Genomic DNA, 16,759 nt, shown 5'->3' on the forward strand with positions numbered 1-16,759 from the left:
AGACCAGGCATAGGGGAATGGAAAGATTACTAAAATATGCCTCCTGTCTCTACATGGAAAAGTAGCATGGTATGGAAAGAAAAAACGGGTTTTTTTTTGTTGTTGTAGTTGTTGTCTTTTTTTTTTTTTTTTTAACATGGTTGTTATAATCGAGGATTTATAATCCAGATTGTATCTGTTCCTGGGGCACCTGGGTGGCTCAGTCGGTGAGCGTCCGACTTCGGCTTAGGTCATTATCTCGTTGTCTGTGAGTTTCGAGCCCCACGTCGGGCTCTGTGCTAACAGCTCGGAGCCTGGAGCCTGCTTCGGATTCTGTGTCTCCCTCACTCTCTGCCCCCTCCCCCGCTCATGCTCTGTGTCTGTCTGTCTCTCTCTCTCTCTGTCAAAAATAAATAAACACTAAAAAAGTAAATTAAAAAAAAAAAAGATTGTTATCTGTTCCTGTTCCAGTTCTGCTTTCTGGCTATTTGAGCGTGGAAATCTTTTCTGAACCTCATTTCTCATCTGTAAAATGGGAAGAATAACATCTACCTTGCAAATCATTATAAGAATTAGAGATAGTGTATGTAAAAGTGCCTAGTGTAATATCTATTGCTGGCTTAATAGATACTATTACTATGGTATGGAAACAATATTCTAAGGAAATTTTATTCATGTGTTGGCAACTTAATGTGTCACAGAATAACCTACGTTATTATTAAATATGATTGTAGAGATTAAGAGCAATTAGTATTTAGAGAATGGAAGTATTGGTAGAATGTAATCAGCTTTCCTATTGCCATATTTTAGAAGCTTCCCTTTTCTTTAAAGCAACTATTATTGGAAAAACCCATTTCATTCAGTCTCTTAATTCTAATAGAACTGTTTTCATTTCTATTTTCTTCCAGTTTTAGGTTCATAACATTTTCAGCTAATCTTCACCATTGTCTTTAAATACTACTCTAAAATATAAATGCTTGTTGGTTGTAGGTTGGGGATAGAAGTGGTGAACTAACAGCACGACTGAATCTCTCAGATCTTCAAATGGTTCTTGGTCTGAGCTACAGCACAAATAATTCAATAATGTCTGAAAATATTGAAATTGATAACAATTTGCATGGTAAGTAACAGGTCTTCAAACCCAATTTCTTTATCCTCAATTACATGTAAATTACTCATCACATGTTAACCATCTCCAGAGAGAATATATAACTTAGGAAGCTCAAATTTTTATAATACCTTTTTGCTTTACCATAGTCCTGTTGATGTATCACTATAGAATACGGTATTTTACGGTTGTTATCTTGAACTTAGGAATGGTAAAGGTATGATTATTTTCTATAGGGTCACTCAAATTTATAAATGTTTGATGACAAAATTAAAATATTTTATTGTTTAGTTATTCTTTTTGATTCAAATGTTTTTTACATATTTGATTTTTGTTTAGCTCTTGTTTCATTTCTAAGGTTATCTCTTAGATGAAAATTAAAAGGTCTGATAATACCAGTATTGAAATGTGGGTAATGGAAGCTCTCATTCAGTGTTGACGATGATAGAGATGTGTTTACTCTCAAGAACAATGTGGCAACATTCTGGTAAAGTTGAGGATGTACTGAGCATACGATCTGGCATTTCCACTGCCGGTTACATACCACTGATATCCAAACTGGAAGAAACACTTGCTCGTGTCACTAAGAGAAAGAGACATTTTCAAGAATTTCTGTAATAGTACTGCTTATGATAACAAAAAATAAGAAGCAGTCTAAATCTCTGTCCCCAGTAGAATGGATAAAGAATTTCCTAGTCCTAAAATGGCAGTCAAAATTAAACTACACATATGAACTTGGCTGAATCTCACAAACATAAAGTTTCTCAAAGGAAGCAAGTTAGATGATATATACAGTATGAGAGCATTTATTATAAAATAAACTAAATTGCTTGGAGATCTACATATATGTAAATATATAGATGAAACATGAAATATATGAAAATATAAAAAATTATAGGGAGGAGGAGGCACATTTTCAGAGAGTCACAGAGGAGTTAATATGTTGATAGTGGTTTATTTGTTAAGCTGGGTATTAGGTATCATATATTCCTTATGCCTTTAAAATATTGCTTAATCTTTAAAATATTGAATGGGTATGAAAATGTGAAAATGGATATGAAAATATATTTCTCTATATTCAATGCTAACTTTATTGAAAAAACTTTTGAGGACCATGTTTATGTTTATTTAACATGTTTCCTGGTCAGCATTAAATCTCTCATCTAATGTGATCTTAAAATGAATATGAGTAACAATATAGAACTAGAGGTGTTACTTTGATTCTTACCTTAAAATTGAAGGCCTAAAGCCTTTTCCTTGGATTTTTACTTAATTAAAAAAATTTTTTTTATTGTTTGTTTATTTTTGAGAGAATGTGAGTGGGGGAAGGGCAGAGAGAGAGAGAGAGAGGGAGACACAGAGTCCAAAGAAGGCTCCAGGCTCTGAGCTGTCAGCACAGAGCCTGACACGAGGCTTGAACTCACGAACCGTGAGATCATGACCTGACCTGAAGTTAGATGCCCAACCGACTGAGCTACCCAGGAGCCCCTTATTATTTTTTTTAATGTTTATTTATTTTTGAGAGATAGAACATGAGCTGGAGAGGGCCATAGAGAGGCGGGGGATAGAGGATCTGGAGCGGGCTCCATGCTGAAAACAGAGCCCTATGCAGGGCTCGAACCCATGAACTATGAGATGATGAGCCAAAGTCGGACATTTAACCGACTGGTTTTTACTTACTTAAACTACCCTACAGTTTGTTTTTTCCCCTACTATAATCATTTTAGTGGTTTTTTTAAATTTGTGTTTTTTCCAGTTTGAGAAATATTTGACATACATGATTGTAAATTAAAGGTGTACAGTATGATGACCTGATTTATACCTAGTGAGATGATCACCACAGTAGGTTCAGTTAACATCCATCTTCTCATACAGATAGCAAAAGGGGAAAAAATATTCTTCTTATGATGAACATTCTTAGGATAAACCCTCCTAGCAACTTTCCTAAGTGTCATACAGCAATGTTGACTGTAGTCATCATGATGTACGTTCTATCCCTAGTACTTATTTACCTTATAACCCGAGGTTTGTACCTTTTGACCACCTTCTTCCTTTCCCCCTCTGTAATCCTCTGCCTCTGGCAAATCACAAGTTTGATCTCTTTTCTTCCTAGTTCGGGTTGTTTTTTTTCTTTTTAGATTCCACTATAAGATCATACGGGATTTGTCCTTCTCATTTTCTTTTAAGAGTTTCTGTGGATAGTATAAAACCAGTTATTATAAAATGCCTTTTCTAAATTAAGGGGTAATGTCAGTAACCAAAGTTAGTTTCCAACCAAAATGTAACTTCCCTACATCAAAGCATTTTAGAGGGAGTGTATATTCTATTTTTATGTAGTTGGTATGGAAAATTATTATTCTTAAAAAAATACATGTTTGTATGTTTCCTCCTTCCATATGGGCTTGTGTAACAGACTTTAAAATTGAATAACCTAATCATGCTGAATTTGTAGTCTTAAGGACTTCCCCATGTATTTGATTTTTTTTTTTTTTTTTTTTTTTTTTTACAAAGGTGCACGCCCGAAGTTTGGACGCCGACACAGTATGGAAAACATGGAACTTATGAAGTTAACACCAGAAAAGGTTGGCAGCCTTTAGGTTTTTAAATTTCTTGAACTGTTATAATCAAATATTTAAGTAACTTTTAACTTACATGAATAGTTTAAATAAACCTTGTGTTGTATGGGTATCACTTTAAAATTTTCCTTTAAAAAGAATTTTTTAAAAGTACAGTCTAAAAAGAATGTGCCTAATATGCTGCCATCTGTTTAAGAGAAGCATTATGCATCTATATCCTTTGTAGATGCTTAAAACATTTCAGGAAGAATCTCTAAGAAACCTGCTAATAAAAATAACAATTGCTTCTGGGAAAAGGAGTGGATCTCTCAGAAGAGATACTTTGTACACAGTTTTAGTTTGAACTGTTTGAACATTTTAACATGTACGTGTATTACTTTTTTTAATTACTTTTTTTAAATGGGAAAATTAAAGGGTTAGGAAGCTTTTTTTTCCCCCAACTAAGTAACAGCAACATTATTAGTAAGGTAAGTGATATGTATGATCAAGCTAGTTTTTCTGGCTGCATTTCTTAAAAGCATTTTCTTCACTAACAACTGTTTATTCAAGATGCATCTTCCTTAGGCTTTTGTTTTCAGTAACAGAGAAGGGACTTTATAATTAGAAAAGTTATTTTTTTCTTTTATAATTTGCTATTAAGTTTTTTAATTCCAGTGTAGTTAACATACAGTGTTATGGGAGTTCCAGGTGTGCAGTATAGTGATTCAACACTTCTGTGCATTACTCAGTGCTTATCATGCTAAGTGTACTCTTTAATCTCCATCACCTATTTCACCCATCCCCCCACCCAGGGAAAAGATTAGTGAAGAAAAGAAATCTAGGTCCTTTCTTCCACCTTTAATTTTTACATTGTTAAAGCAGGCTGTTGTTCTTTTATGGTATATTTTTTAAAATACTTTTTATAAAATAGGTTCATTATAATAACTTCAGAAAATTTCAACAAGGAAATTAAAATTATCAGTAATCCCACCCTCAGTGGTAACTACAAGTAATATTTTGGTATTTATTCATCTTGCATTTTCATGTGAATATTAATATTTTATAGATATTTTATAATGTGTAGTTAATATTATTTCCATGTTATTAAACATTTTTCTGCCCTATTATAATAGGCATATGATTTTTTAATATTGACATTTTTTGTGGGAAAAGTTTTCATAAGTTCAAATCAGCCAGATATATATAAAGTTTTTCAGAAATCCTAGTTAACTCCTGAAGGACTTGTGATTTCCCCAGATATCTGTCTACATCTTATCTTGTCAGTTTGCAAATCTGACTAATCTGCAATTAATTAATTAATTAGGCTAATCTGCAATTTATTTATTTAATGTTTATTTTTGAGAGAGAGAGAGGGAGACAGAGCACAAGCAGGGGAAGTGCAGAGAAAGAGGGGGATACAGAATCTCTGAGCTATCAGCACAGATTCTGGCTTGGGGTTTGAAATCATGAACTTGAGATTATGACCTGAGCCAAAGTTGGCCACTTAACCGACTGAGCCACCCAGGCACCCCTGCAAATTATTAAGAGAAAAAAAACAAACACCTTTTAAGTCAATTTAGGTCTCTTTTCCTATTTCTTGTAGGAACCTACTAATTAGCAAAATTAATTTGCTGCCTTGTGCCTAGCTCTGAAGTGGTACTAACAATAGATTTCATTAAGAAGCTGACTAGATTTGGGGCGCCTGGGTGGCGCAGTCGGTTAAGCGTCCGACTTCAGCCAGGTCACGATCTCGCGGTCCGGGAGTTCGAGCCCCGCGTCAGGCTCTGGGCTGATGGCCCAGAGCCTGGAGCCTGTTTCCGATTCTGTGTCTCCCTCTCTCTCTGCCCCTACCCCGTTCATGCTCTGTCTCTCTCTGTCCCAAAAATAAACAAACATTGAAAAAAAAAAATTAAAAAAAAATTAAAAAAAAAAAAGAAGCTGACTAGATTCAACCCTTTAATTTTCCAAGAGCCAAATAATGGCAAAGTTTTGTCTCTAAAATATGTTTGGAATTAGTTCTGTGTTTTCTTTCCCTCATAATAAAGTTGCGATTCATTATTTCATTATTCTCGACCAACCTAAGAAGCATATGTAAAGAAAAAAGGAGATTCTGTGTTAAAGATATTTCTTAGGAAAGAACACAGTTGAAGGGAACTCTTGAGACCCTACATGTCTTAAAATGCCTTTTTGCTACTCTCACATTTGACTGATAATTCTTACTATGGAATTACTAATTGGAAATAATTTTCCTACATAATTTTGAAGACATTGTTCCAGTCTGTATTCTTCAGTGTTTTTGTTGAGAAGTCCAAATAAGTATATAGGAAACATTAAAAATTTTTCACATTTCTGGGGCACCTGGATGGCTTAGTCGGTTGAGCGTCCAACTTCGGCTCAGGTCGTGATCTTGAGGTTCACAAGTTTGAGCCCCGCATCAGGCTCTTTGCTGACAGCTCAGGGCCTGAAGCCTGCTTAGCATTCTGTGTCTCACTCTCTCTCTGCTCCTCCCCTGCTCACACGCTGTCTCTCTCTAAAAAATAAAGATTAAAAAAAAATTTTTTTTTTTCACATTTCCACTTGGGATTTAGGTAGAGTTTTATGTTTTGGTTTTTTTTTAAGTTTATTATTTATTTCTAAGAGAGAGAGCGAGCATGAGTGAGGGAGGGGGAGGGAGAGGGAATCCCAGGCAGGCTCCAGGCTGTCAGCACATAGCCTAATATGGGGCTCAAATCACAAACCATGAGATCATGCCCTGAGCCCAAATTGAGAGTCAGGTGCTTAACCGACTGAGCCACCCAGGCACCCTGAGTTTTATGTTCTAATAATTGGGCTTGTTTACTTTTCTCCAGTCAATAGACCCTGTAGTCCACCCCAACAAATAGTTTCTCCTTATCACCTGTATGAGAAAAGGAACAGAGGGAAAAAAATAAAACAAACTTTATTTGTTACCCAGAATTTACCCAGATAGCTGGCTTGTTCACTCACTAGCTACCTCTCACTCAGGTACAATAGCCTCAGGGCAAGACTTATCCTAATTTGTGTCTCATGTGATGTAACTTTATAGACCTTTGGACTTACAAACACTTAAGACCGAATGTTAAAGCTGCAAATGTCATGTAGCTACTATACATACTGTGTTTTTCCTTTCCACTCAGTAAATATTTGTTTTTTGTTTTTTATGGTTTTTAGTCATTCTTACTATTTTAGGGTTTGGGGTTTTTTTAGTAACTTTATTTTTAATTTACATCCAAGTTAGCATATAGTGCAACAATGATTTCAGGAGTGGATTCCTTAATGCCCCTTACCCATTTAGCCCATCCCCCCTCCCACAACCCCCAGTAAATATTTGTTATATTGAGTCTGTTGTTTAGAGGTTAAGTATATTTAAACCAGGTCTAGACCTATATAAATGATGTTTTCCCTGTTGAGAATTTAGTAGTTAGTGAAAACAAAAAATGACAAAAAAAAATTACTGCTGTATGGCTTAGATGTTAATTTATACCGTTAAAAATTCCACATATATCCAGAATTTCCAGTTGTAACAGGTTAATTAACTCACATCCAGAATAAAATTTGCTCTTTGACCTTTCATATTTTTATGGGATTTTGGCAAACTTTGTTTTTTTTTTTAATTTTTTTTTTTTGCTTATTTAGTTTTGAAGGAGAGAGAGACAGAGTGTGAGTGGGAAGGAGCAGAGGGAGAGGGAGACACAGAATCCAAAACAGGCTCCAGGCTCTAGGCTCTGAGCTATCAGCACAGAGCCCGATGTGGGGCTCCAACCCATGAACTGTGAGATCATGACCTGAGCTGAAGTCAGATGCTCAACCGAGTGAGCCACCCAGGCACTCCTTACTTTCTTAAAAAATTATTTTGAGAGGGAGAGAGAGGGCACAAGCAGGGAAAGGGCAGAGAGAGAGAATCCCAAGCAGGCTCCGTACTATCAGCTCAGAGCCCAATGGGGGCTTGATCCCACAAACTCTGAGATCATGACCTGAGTGAGAATCAAGAGTCAGAATGCTTAACTGACTGAGCCACCCTGGTGCCCCTGTTTTCTTACTCTTAAGTTCCTAAAAGTCACCATTTTAATGTTTTGGTGATGAAAAATTCACAGTATGCATTTGGTACAAGCTGTTGAAAATAGATATACTGGCAAAAAGGAATTTATTAAGAGATCTAGCTGCACCCCACACTAGAGGAGTGGCAATGGCAGGTTAATATGATAGAAAACCAGAAATAGCTTTGGTTTTTTCATGCCCTGTTTTCCATATCTGTTTATAATTTTGTAGGTACAGAACTGGAACAGTGAAATTCTTGCTAAACAAAAACCTCTTATTGCCAAACCTTCTGCGAAGCTGCTCTTTGTCAACAGATTGAAGGGGAAAAAATGCAAAACTAATTCCTCCACTAAAGTTCTCCAAGATGCCAGTAATTCCATTGATAATCGAATTCCAAATTCTGAGAGGGTATGTATGAAATAAGTTTTTGAGTATTCTGCTTTGAGTACCTACATTTTAGTTTTCTTGTATTCATACTGAATATTTGATAAATTATATTAGACATTTAATATAAAATATCTTTTTTATTCAAAGAAGTCTTCCTTATTTCCCTATCTTTTCTGTCTTCTTCAAAGCTAGAAACTGTAATTACTCCATTCATGGATATGTTGCTTCACTGCTCTGGACAGTAATTATTTGTCACTAATTACAAAAATACTACCTTTTAGTTTACTACAGTGTCTCCTAGTAAAACTCCTTTCATTGTAGAAGTTAGAACAAATTAAATTCATATGTTCAAGGATTTTAAAATGCTGATTTAAAATAGTATCTGCTAGCATCAACTTCTATTTATGTTGAAATTATAACAGTTAAAAACTGCTTTGATGAAAAATGATCACAGGAATCAGCTTATTAAATATAACTTAAAATATTTAGAAATAAGAAAATATCAGGAATATCTCTAATCTAGCTACCCTACACTCTGATAAAAGAACCAAAATAAATTACAAAGATGATACTTCCAATTATCAAGTCCATTTTCCAATGAGAGTTTTTTAAATTCTTTGTTTATTCATTTTTGAGCAACAGAGTGCAAGCAGGGGAGGGGCAGAGAGAGAGGAAAACACAAAATCCAAAGCAGGCTCCAGGCTCTGAGCTGTTAGCACAGAGCCCGACGCAGGGCTCGAACTCACAGACCATGAGATCATGACCTGAACTGAAGTTGGACACTCAACCGACTGAGCCACCTAGGCACCCCTCAGTGAGAGCTTTTGGAAAAACTGCTGGTCTTTTATTTTTTTGACCAATTTCTCTTGGTCCTCTTGTCAGCATCCCATCATATCTGTACCCTGGTAGTGTCTTTTGTATTGATTTTTACCAGTTTTTTATGTGTATGACTAACAAAAGGAAACTTTATGGGTATATAAAAATGGCTCAGGAATATTTTTATAGACCTAGAGCAGATCTCAAAGGCATACCCTTTGTTCAAGATTTCAGGTTTTAACGAAGCCCACTTAGCTCAACTGAAAAACGTCCACTTCTGGACCCTTCCTGTGTTTTAATGTTTAGAAGTTTGAATTTGAGCCTTTTTTGCACCTAGGAAAGTCTTGTTAGTGATTAATACATCTTACTATAGCTTATGTATATATTTAATCCCAAACCTCAGATTGCATGTACTGTACTGCAATCTCTGTACTCTCTCAAACCCTCCTGTTTCCTTTATGTATGCTATGTACTCGGTCACCCAAGTTAGGTGTCATTCTAGACTCCTTCCCCCTAACCATATCCAATCAATCCCTACATCCCTTAGATCTGTCCCCACCCCCACCTTTTGAAAATAAACCTCTGCTACTGTGTCTTAGTTCTTAGGGCAGTACTGCATCTCTTAGCCAGATTTTTGGAATAGGCACCTGAACCTGATCTCTTTCCCTACGTAATTTCTGCAACCTTTTGGAGGCGCCATTTCTGTTTAAAATTGTTACCAGTGCTTCTCTTATTTCACACAGTATAACTTGTATATCACACAGAGGCCCTTGTTTTGGCAGCTTCTTCCTTCTTCACCTCCCCAACCCTTCAGTTCTTAATCCACTGAATACTACAGACCTTTGGAATTGCACATTAATCAGTATGAAACATATCTGCCCTGCTAATGGTTATTCATTCTTCAGGAGCCAACTCAAATACCAGTTTCCCCTATTTCCCTGAAGAATTAGTTCTGCCTTTTTCCTGAGGCCTAGGACATTATATATATATGTATCTCTACTATAATATTTACATCATTGTGAAGAATGAAACTTTTATTAAACATTGCATGTGTCATATTAAGCTTTGAAGCCTTCCAAATAAAGTATGACCAGTTCCCCTCTGCCTCAAATACTCATTTATTTGAAGTTCACATTTTTTTCAAGATCTTCAAATCTGTAAATATAATAAAGGATCTTGGAAATCAGTGTGCTTTCTTAGTTTTCAGTTCTTAGTTTACTTTTAAATTCTGTTGTAGAATCTTAGAACCAAACTTTGAGCCTGGGATCACTAATATTTACATAATTCATTCAATATCTGGAGCAGTTTGAGGTACATTTCATTATTCTTTAGCCTTGGAAATACAGAGATTAAAAACTAAAATAACTAGAAATGCTTTTTGTTAATTGGATTAAAATAACTTGATTACCAGGGTTGCCATCTTGAATTCTTTATAATGAAAATGTAAGTTTTTCTTTAAAGTTTATTTATTTTGGGGGGGGGGGGGGGGGGGGACAGAGGTCCCAAAGCAGGCTCTTCACTGACAGCAGACAGCTGCATACAGGACTCGAACTGAAACCACGAGAGGATGACCTGAGCCAAAGTTGGACACTTAATCGACTGAGCCACCCACGCACCCCGAAAGTGTCAATTTTTAATCTTAACCCTTTTGCATATATATCATGATATTGTCCCATTAATCTCATGATAATGCTGGAATATTCAGATTTTCTCTCAATATTTCAGAAAATCGGTGCAGATATTATTGGAGACGAAGGGTTCTTTGACCTGGTAAGCCGATTTCAGAGCAATCGGATGGATGATCAGAGGTGCTGCTTACAAGAACAGAGCTGCGGGACTGCTTCAGCTGCGGCTTCTTCCACTCCACCTCGAGTGATGATGAAAGGTGAGTGATCTGTGCTTCTCCCCCAATTTTAGTAGTTCCCTTTGATATTCTTGTGATTTCTTTCTGAGAGTTTAGTTCTCATCAGAGCAGGTACAGTAAATGAGCCTGAATCCAGGTGTATCTGAAATGCTGGTATTTCTTCAGTTCGAAACAAGGTTTTGTTTCGGTTTCCCTAGGTTTATCTGTATTTTAGTCCAGGTACTTTCTACTAACTATATCATATTTCCTCCCTAGATTCTTTGGGACTGGAGGAAGAAAAAAATCTAACTTTAAAAATAGGAAAAAATTTAGTTATAATTCTATGTAAAAGACAAATGCTTTCTGTCTGGATTAAAAAGAAAAGCCAAGACGGACTGAAGAGGAACCTCTAACTCAGGCTGAAGCTAAGGCCTGCCTGAGCCTTAGAAAGGTCTAAAATGGATTACCTAAGATTTTCTCTTTCAGCTACCAGAAGATTTCCTCTGTAGACCAGGACTTAGCAGCAATAGTTTAAGTTAGCTAAGTGGTTCCCATGCAGGGCAGAGAATAAAAACAGTCTCATTCATCCTCACGTGAGAAATTATGTAAGAGAGATTATTTACCTTCTGAAATCTAGCCCAAGATCTTGTAAAGTTACATTTTGAGCAGGTGGTTGATAAAAGGAAAGATAGTCAAATCTGAATAACCTCCAAGTGAATCACCTGAAGTATTCTGGGATTTATTCTTCCCTCCCTGCCCATCTGGTCAGGCCCCAGCCTCTCAGAGCTAAAGCAGGAGGCAGTGGATGTTGGGACTGAAAAAGGCAGAAAGAACTAGATGTATATTAAAAATATGCTTAAATACTTTCATAATGTTTGGGACTTTTTTCCCCTGTTCATAGCACCGTCTGTTTCCGTGGTGTCCCCCAACACAGATGAGTTTTTAGACCTTCTTGCCAGCTCACAGAGCCGTCGTCTCGATGACCAAAGGGCCAGTTTCAGTAATTTGCCAGGGCTTCGTCTGACACAAAACAACAATAAGTCCGTACTTGGCCACTTGATGACTAATGACAACAAAGAGCCTGATGAAGACTTCTTTGACATCCTTGTAAAATGTCAAGTATGTATGCATATTTTTGTTGGTCTGTGTGTAGCTCAAATGCTGTTGAGAGCTTTGGCAGTATTTTGATTATAATTTGGGAAAGGCTCATTTTGTATTAGGGACACACTTATCATTCAGGGATCCTTTAGACACTATAGATCCCTGTGATAGCTTCTTATTTTGTATTTTGGGTGGTAAGGTAAGGTGTTGCTGATGCCTCTCTCTGACCTGTGGTGGAGAGGAGACTGAAGGGCATTGGGAGGAGACCTAGAAAAGAGCCCCGCTTTCCTGAATGTTAGTATCGGGAGCAACCAGTGATTAATATGGGGAGAGTCTAGCTGGGGCCCTTTATGCTGTTGAGAGCTTTAGGAGAAATGAGATAGCTTTCATTTTTTATTTTAATAATTATTTGCCACAATGGTTAAGGAATACCTCAGATGGCTTGAACACGACCATGAGAAAAATAATCCTTATTTTCACTAAAGAGACATTTCCACTGCCTGACCCTAGTTCTGTGTCTGTTTTTTCATCCATAAAAAGAGGAGATGATGATACGTACTACCAACCTCTCATTTATTCAGCAAAAAAACTAAGCACTTACTATGGAGATATCGTACTTGCTTTTAAAGTTTTTTAGTTATTATTTTTGAGAAAGAGGGAGAACCTGAAGCAGGCTCCACACTGTCAGCATAGAGCCTTAACATGGGGCTCAAACTCCCAAAACTGTAAGATCATGACCTGAGTCGGATGCTTAACCAACTGAGCCACCCATGTGCCCTGCCATGTACTTGCTTTTAAAGGATCCTATGTGTTAATGGGAGAGACAATAAGTAAGTCTCTGCGCGTGTAGAGATAGATACTATATGACAGGTACTGATACTTGCTATAAAGAAAATTAGAGCCAGATAAAAGGGTGGGGTAGCCAGGGGTGGTGGTGGTTAGGGAAGATGTTCTTGGGTTGACAGATGAACAGAGATCTGAATAAGGTGAAATAGCCATGTGAATATTTAGTGAAATAGCATTCTATGCAGAGACAAGTCCCTTCTTGGATATAAAAGCTTAGCAGGTTCAAGGAATGGCAAGGTGGCCAATGTGACTGGCATGGAGTAAATAAAGGGTAAGGGAGAGTGGTAGGGGATAAGGATAGAGAAGTAACCAGCCTAGATCTTATGATCTTATAGGCCATGATGAGGTCTTGTGTTCCAGATGTGATAGGAAGACATTGGAGGGTCTGAAAGATCATCCTGTCTACTGCTGAAAGCATGTGGAGTGGCAAAGGCTGTTAGTAGGAGAACCAGCTTGAAAACCAATGTGGTAATTCAGGCAAAAGATATGACTTTGACTAGTGTGGTGGTAGTAGTAGTGATGATAAGCAGTCAGAACAGGGATATATTTTGAAGTTATGGTTGATTGGCAAGACCTGTTAATAAATCAGATGGTATAAGAAATAATCAAGAAGGGCTCCTGCCTTTTTTGCTTTGAATATCTGTTGTCAGTGGATGGTGCAGTTTACTAAAATAGAGAAGTTGAGAGGAGAAACAGGTTTGGGAAGAAAATGCAGGAGTTCTACTTTCGGTATGTAAATTTGAGTTACATAAATAGGTTATTTAAGTGGAGATGTTGAGTAGACAACTGGATATAAAAATCTGGAGCCCCTGGGGGGCTCAGGTTGTGATGCTTGCGGTCATGAGATCAAGCCCCCTTCACACTCGGCGCAGTCTCTGCCCCTCCCAGGCTCATGCATACTTACTCTCCCCTCCTTCCCCCAAAAAACCTATAGCCCCAGAGAGAAATGACTTTGGGAGTCATCAGCATATAGCTGGTATTAAAGTCCCAGGAAGATACTACCTAAAGAATAGATACTGAAACAGGAGGACTAAGCCCTGAGCATTCCAAAATCTAACTGAATAGAGGAAGATGAGCCAGCAAAGCAGCAGTCAGCCTGGAGAGTGGTAGAAGCAAATCGAAGAAAATGTTTTAAGGAATGTTCAACTGTGTCAGACACTGCTGAAAAGCCAAGTAAGATGATGACTGATCTACTAGCTTTGGCAATGTGGAGATTATTAGTCATTCTGAAAGATACTGTGATGGGGACAAAGGATTGAGGGGGTTGAGAAAATGGAAAGTGTTAAAGGGGAGACAGTAAACAAAACTTTCAAGGGATTTTCAAAGAGTTAAAGATGAAGTATATAGAGGTTGGTTTTTTTCTTATTTGGGGAGTTAATACCTCATGTCTGCTGATGTAAATGATCAAGTAGAGGGAGGAACCAGTGATGCAGCAGAGTATGTGTGTACAAATTTGGAGGTAGGTGCAGGTAGGAATTCTCTGGTTTTTCTTTTCTTAGCAAAGTAAGAAGTAGGGCCGTTAACAGAGATTGGGGTTGGGGCATTGTAATTTTGAAGAGAATAGAACATAGTTACTTTGAGAAACTGAAAGTATGTTGACCAGCAAAAAGTAATAGGATTATTGAACTACGCTGAGGACTCCTTCGAAGTTCACAGTCACTAAAGTAAGTACAGTGGTGTATTTTCTCAAGGCATAACCAGCTACTTAAGGATAGAGATTTAATCAGGGTCAGTAATTTGATAGACTAGGATGGAGGAGGAGAGAAGCACATGCCAGGAAATGATTTTAATAATGGACTTTGGAACCTAGGCTGCATCTAAGAAAGGAGGTAGGAAAATGAAGGGTATGGAAGTGACAACTGTCAGTAATCCTGGTGGCTTTAATAGCAAAGACCTGGGGCAGCTGAGTCAGTTAAGCATCAGACTTCGGCTCAGGTCATGATCTCATGGTTTGTGAGTTCAAGCCCTGTGTCAGGCTCTGTACTGATAGCTCAGAGCCTGTTTTGGATTCTGTGTCTCCCTCCCTGTCTCTCAAATAAACATTAAAAAAAAAATACTGAAATCCTAGTAACAGGCCATCAACATAAAGAAAAGAAAAAATTGACAGAACTGAAGGGAGAAATTGATATTTCTATAAAAATAGCTGGCAATTTCAAGGCTCTCCACCCCAGTGATAGGTAGGACAACCAGACAGATGATGAACAACACAATAAATCAGCTAGTTCTCACAGAACACACATTCTTCTCAAATGCATATGGGACATTCTCCAGGATTGACCATGTTAGGCCACAAATTCTCAACAGTTTTATTTTTGAGACACACACAGAGCATGAGTGGGAGAGGGGCAGAGAGAGAGGGAGACACAGAATCCGAAGTAGGCTGAGCTGTCAGCACAGAGCCAGACATGGGGCTGGAACTCAACAAACTGCAAGACCATGACCTGAGCCAAAGTCATATGCTTAACCAACTGAGCCACCCAGGTGCTGCAAGTCTCAACAATTTTAAAAGATTAGATACCATACAAAGTATCTTCTCCACATCTCCACAACAGGATGGAGTTAAAATAATAAGTAATAAGGAGGGGCACCTGGATGGCTCAGTTGGTTGGGCATCCGACTCACGGTTTCATTTCAGGTCATGATCTTGTGGGTTCAAGCCCCGTTCTGGGCTCTGCACTGAAGGTGAGGAGCCTGCTTGGGATTTTCTCTCTCCCCCTCCCCTGGGTCACACTGTCTCTCTCTACATAAATAAAACTTTAGAGAATTCCCAAATTTGTGGAAATTAACCAGTGGATAGAGAGGAAAACACAAGGGAAATTAGAAAATACCCTGAGACTGATAAAAATGAAAATACAATATCCTAAAACCTTGGGATGTAGGGAAGGCGGTACTCAGGGGGATATTTAGAGCTGCAAATGCTTATGTTAAAAGAGGAATGTCTCAAATCAACAACCTACTTTTTTATAGCTTAAGGGGTTAGAAAAAGAACAAACTAAACCCAAAACTAGCAGAAAGAAGGAAATGAGGAACAGAAAAAAAAAAAAAAATCAAATCCAAAAGCAGGTTAGTTAAAAGGTTTAACACAACTGACAAAGGCTCAAATTACTAAAATTACAAACAAAAGTAGGGACATCACTTCTAATTACAGAAATAAAAAGAATTTTTAGATAATACTGTGAATCCTTATAAGTTGGATAACCTAGATGAAATGGACAAATAACCAGAAACAAAATCAGCCAAGACTTAATCATGAATAGAAAATAGACTCATAATCTATAAGGATACTGTATCAGTAATCAAAACCTCCCAACAAAGAAAAGCCCTGGACCTGCTAGCTTCACTGGTGAATTCTTCCAAACTGAAAAAAAGGGAATACTTTCTATTCCTAAGTCATTCTGTGAGGCCAATATTGCCCTGATAACAAAGCCAGACAAGGAACTACAAGAAAACTATGTGTCCAATATCCTTTTTGAATACAGATACAAAAATCATCAATAGAATACTAGCAAACAATCAAATGGCATATTTAAAAGATTATACACCATGCCTAGGTGGAATTTGTTCCTGGAATGCAAGGATGGTTCAACATAAGGGAATAATCAATGTAATATATACACTACATTAATAGAATGAAAGAGGGGGGAAAAAAAACACCTGATCATCTAACCTGATGCAGAAAAAGCATTTGACAAAATTCAACACATTTTCATGATAAAAACACTCAACTAACTAGGGATAGTAAGAAACTACCACAACGCAATAAAGTCACTTATGAAAAACCTATAACTACCATCATACTCAATGGTAAATGACAAAAGCTTTACTCTAAAAGCAGGAAAAAGACAAAGATGCTCATTTTTTACCGCTTCTATTCAAATGGTACTGTAAGTTCGAGCAGAGCAATCAGGCAAGAAAAAGAAAAAGCATCCAGATAGGAAAGAAGTAAAATTATCTCTGTTCAGAAAGGAGTCTTATGTGCAGAAAATCCTGAAGATTCACCAAACAAACAAAAAAACCCTGTTAGAACTAAGAAACATGGGGCGCCTGGGTGGCTCAGTCGGTTGAGCG

General features: G+C 37.4%; 1 protein-coding gene across 6 annotated transcripts in view; it reads left to right on the forward strand.

Moving 5' to 3' along the window:
• Positions 1-16,759, forward strand: part of GPSM2 (G protein signaling modulator 2) — a 47,219-nt gene that overhangs the window by 26,465 nt on the left and 3,995 nt on the right. For 4 of the 6 annotated variants that reach the window (XR_006712571.1, XM_045478500.1, XM_045478503.1 and 1 more), the window contains 5 exons: positions 970-1,099; positions 3,599-3,669; positions 7,930-8,106; positions 10,627-10,786; positions 11,646-11,863. Coding sequence is in view for 5 of the 6 variants with exons in the window: in XM_045478500.1 (XP_045334456.1) it covers positions 970-1,099; positions 3,599-3,669; positions 7,930-8,106; positions 10,627-10,786; positions 11,646-11,863 (756 nt within the window). In the remaining variant the exon portion in view is untranslated. The remainder of the gene's footprint in view (positions 1-969; positions 1,100-3,598; positions 3,670-7,929; positions 8,107-10,626; positions 10,787-11,645; positions 11,864-16,759) is intronic. The other 2 variants (XM_045478501.1, XM_045478504.1) reach the window with 1 other exon arrangement.

The sequence above is a fragment of the Leopardus geoffroyi genome, chromosome C1 (assembly GCF_018350155.1).
Source record: "Leopardus geoffroyi isolate Oge1 chromosome C1, O.geoffroyi_Oge1_pat1.0, whole genome shotgun sequence".
Lineage (NCBI taxonomy): Eukaryota > Metazoa > Chordata > Mammalia > Carnivora > Felidae > Leopardus > Leopardus geoffroyi.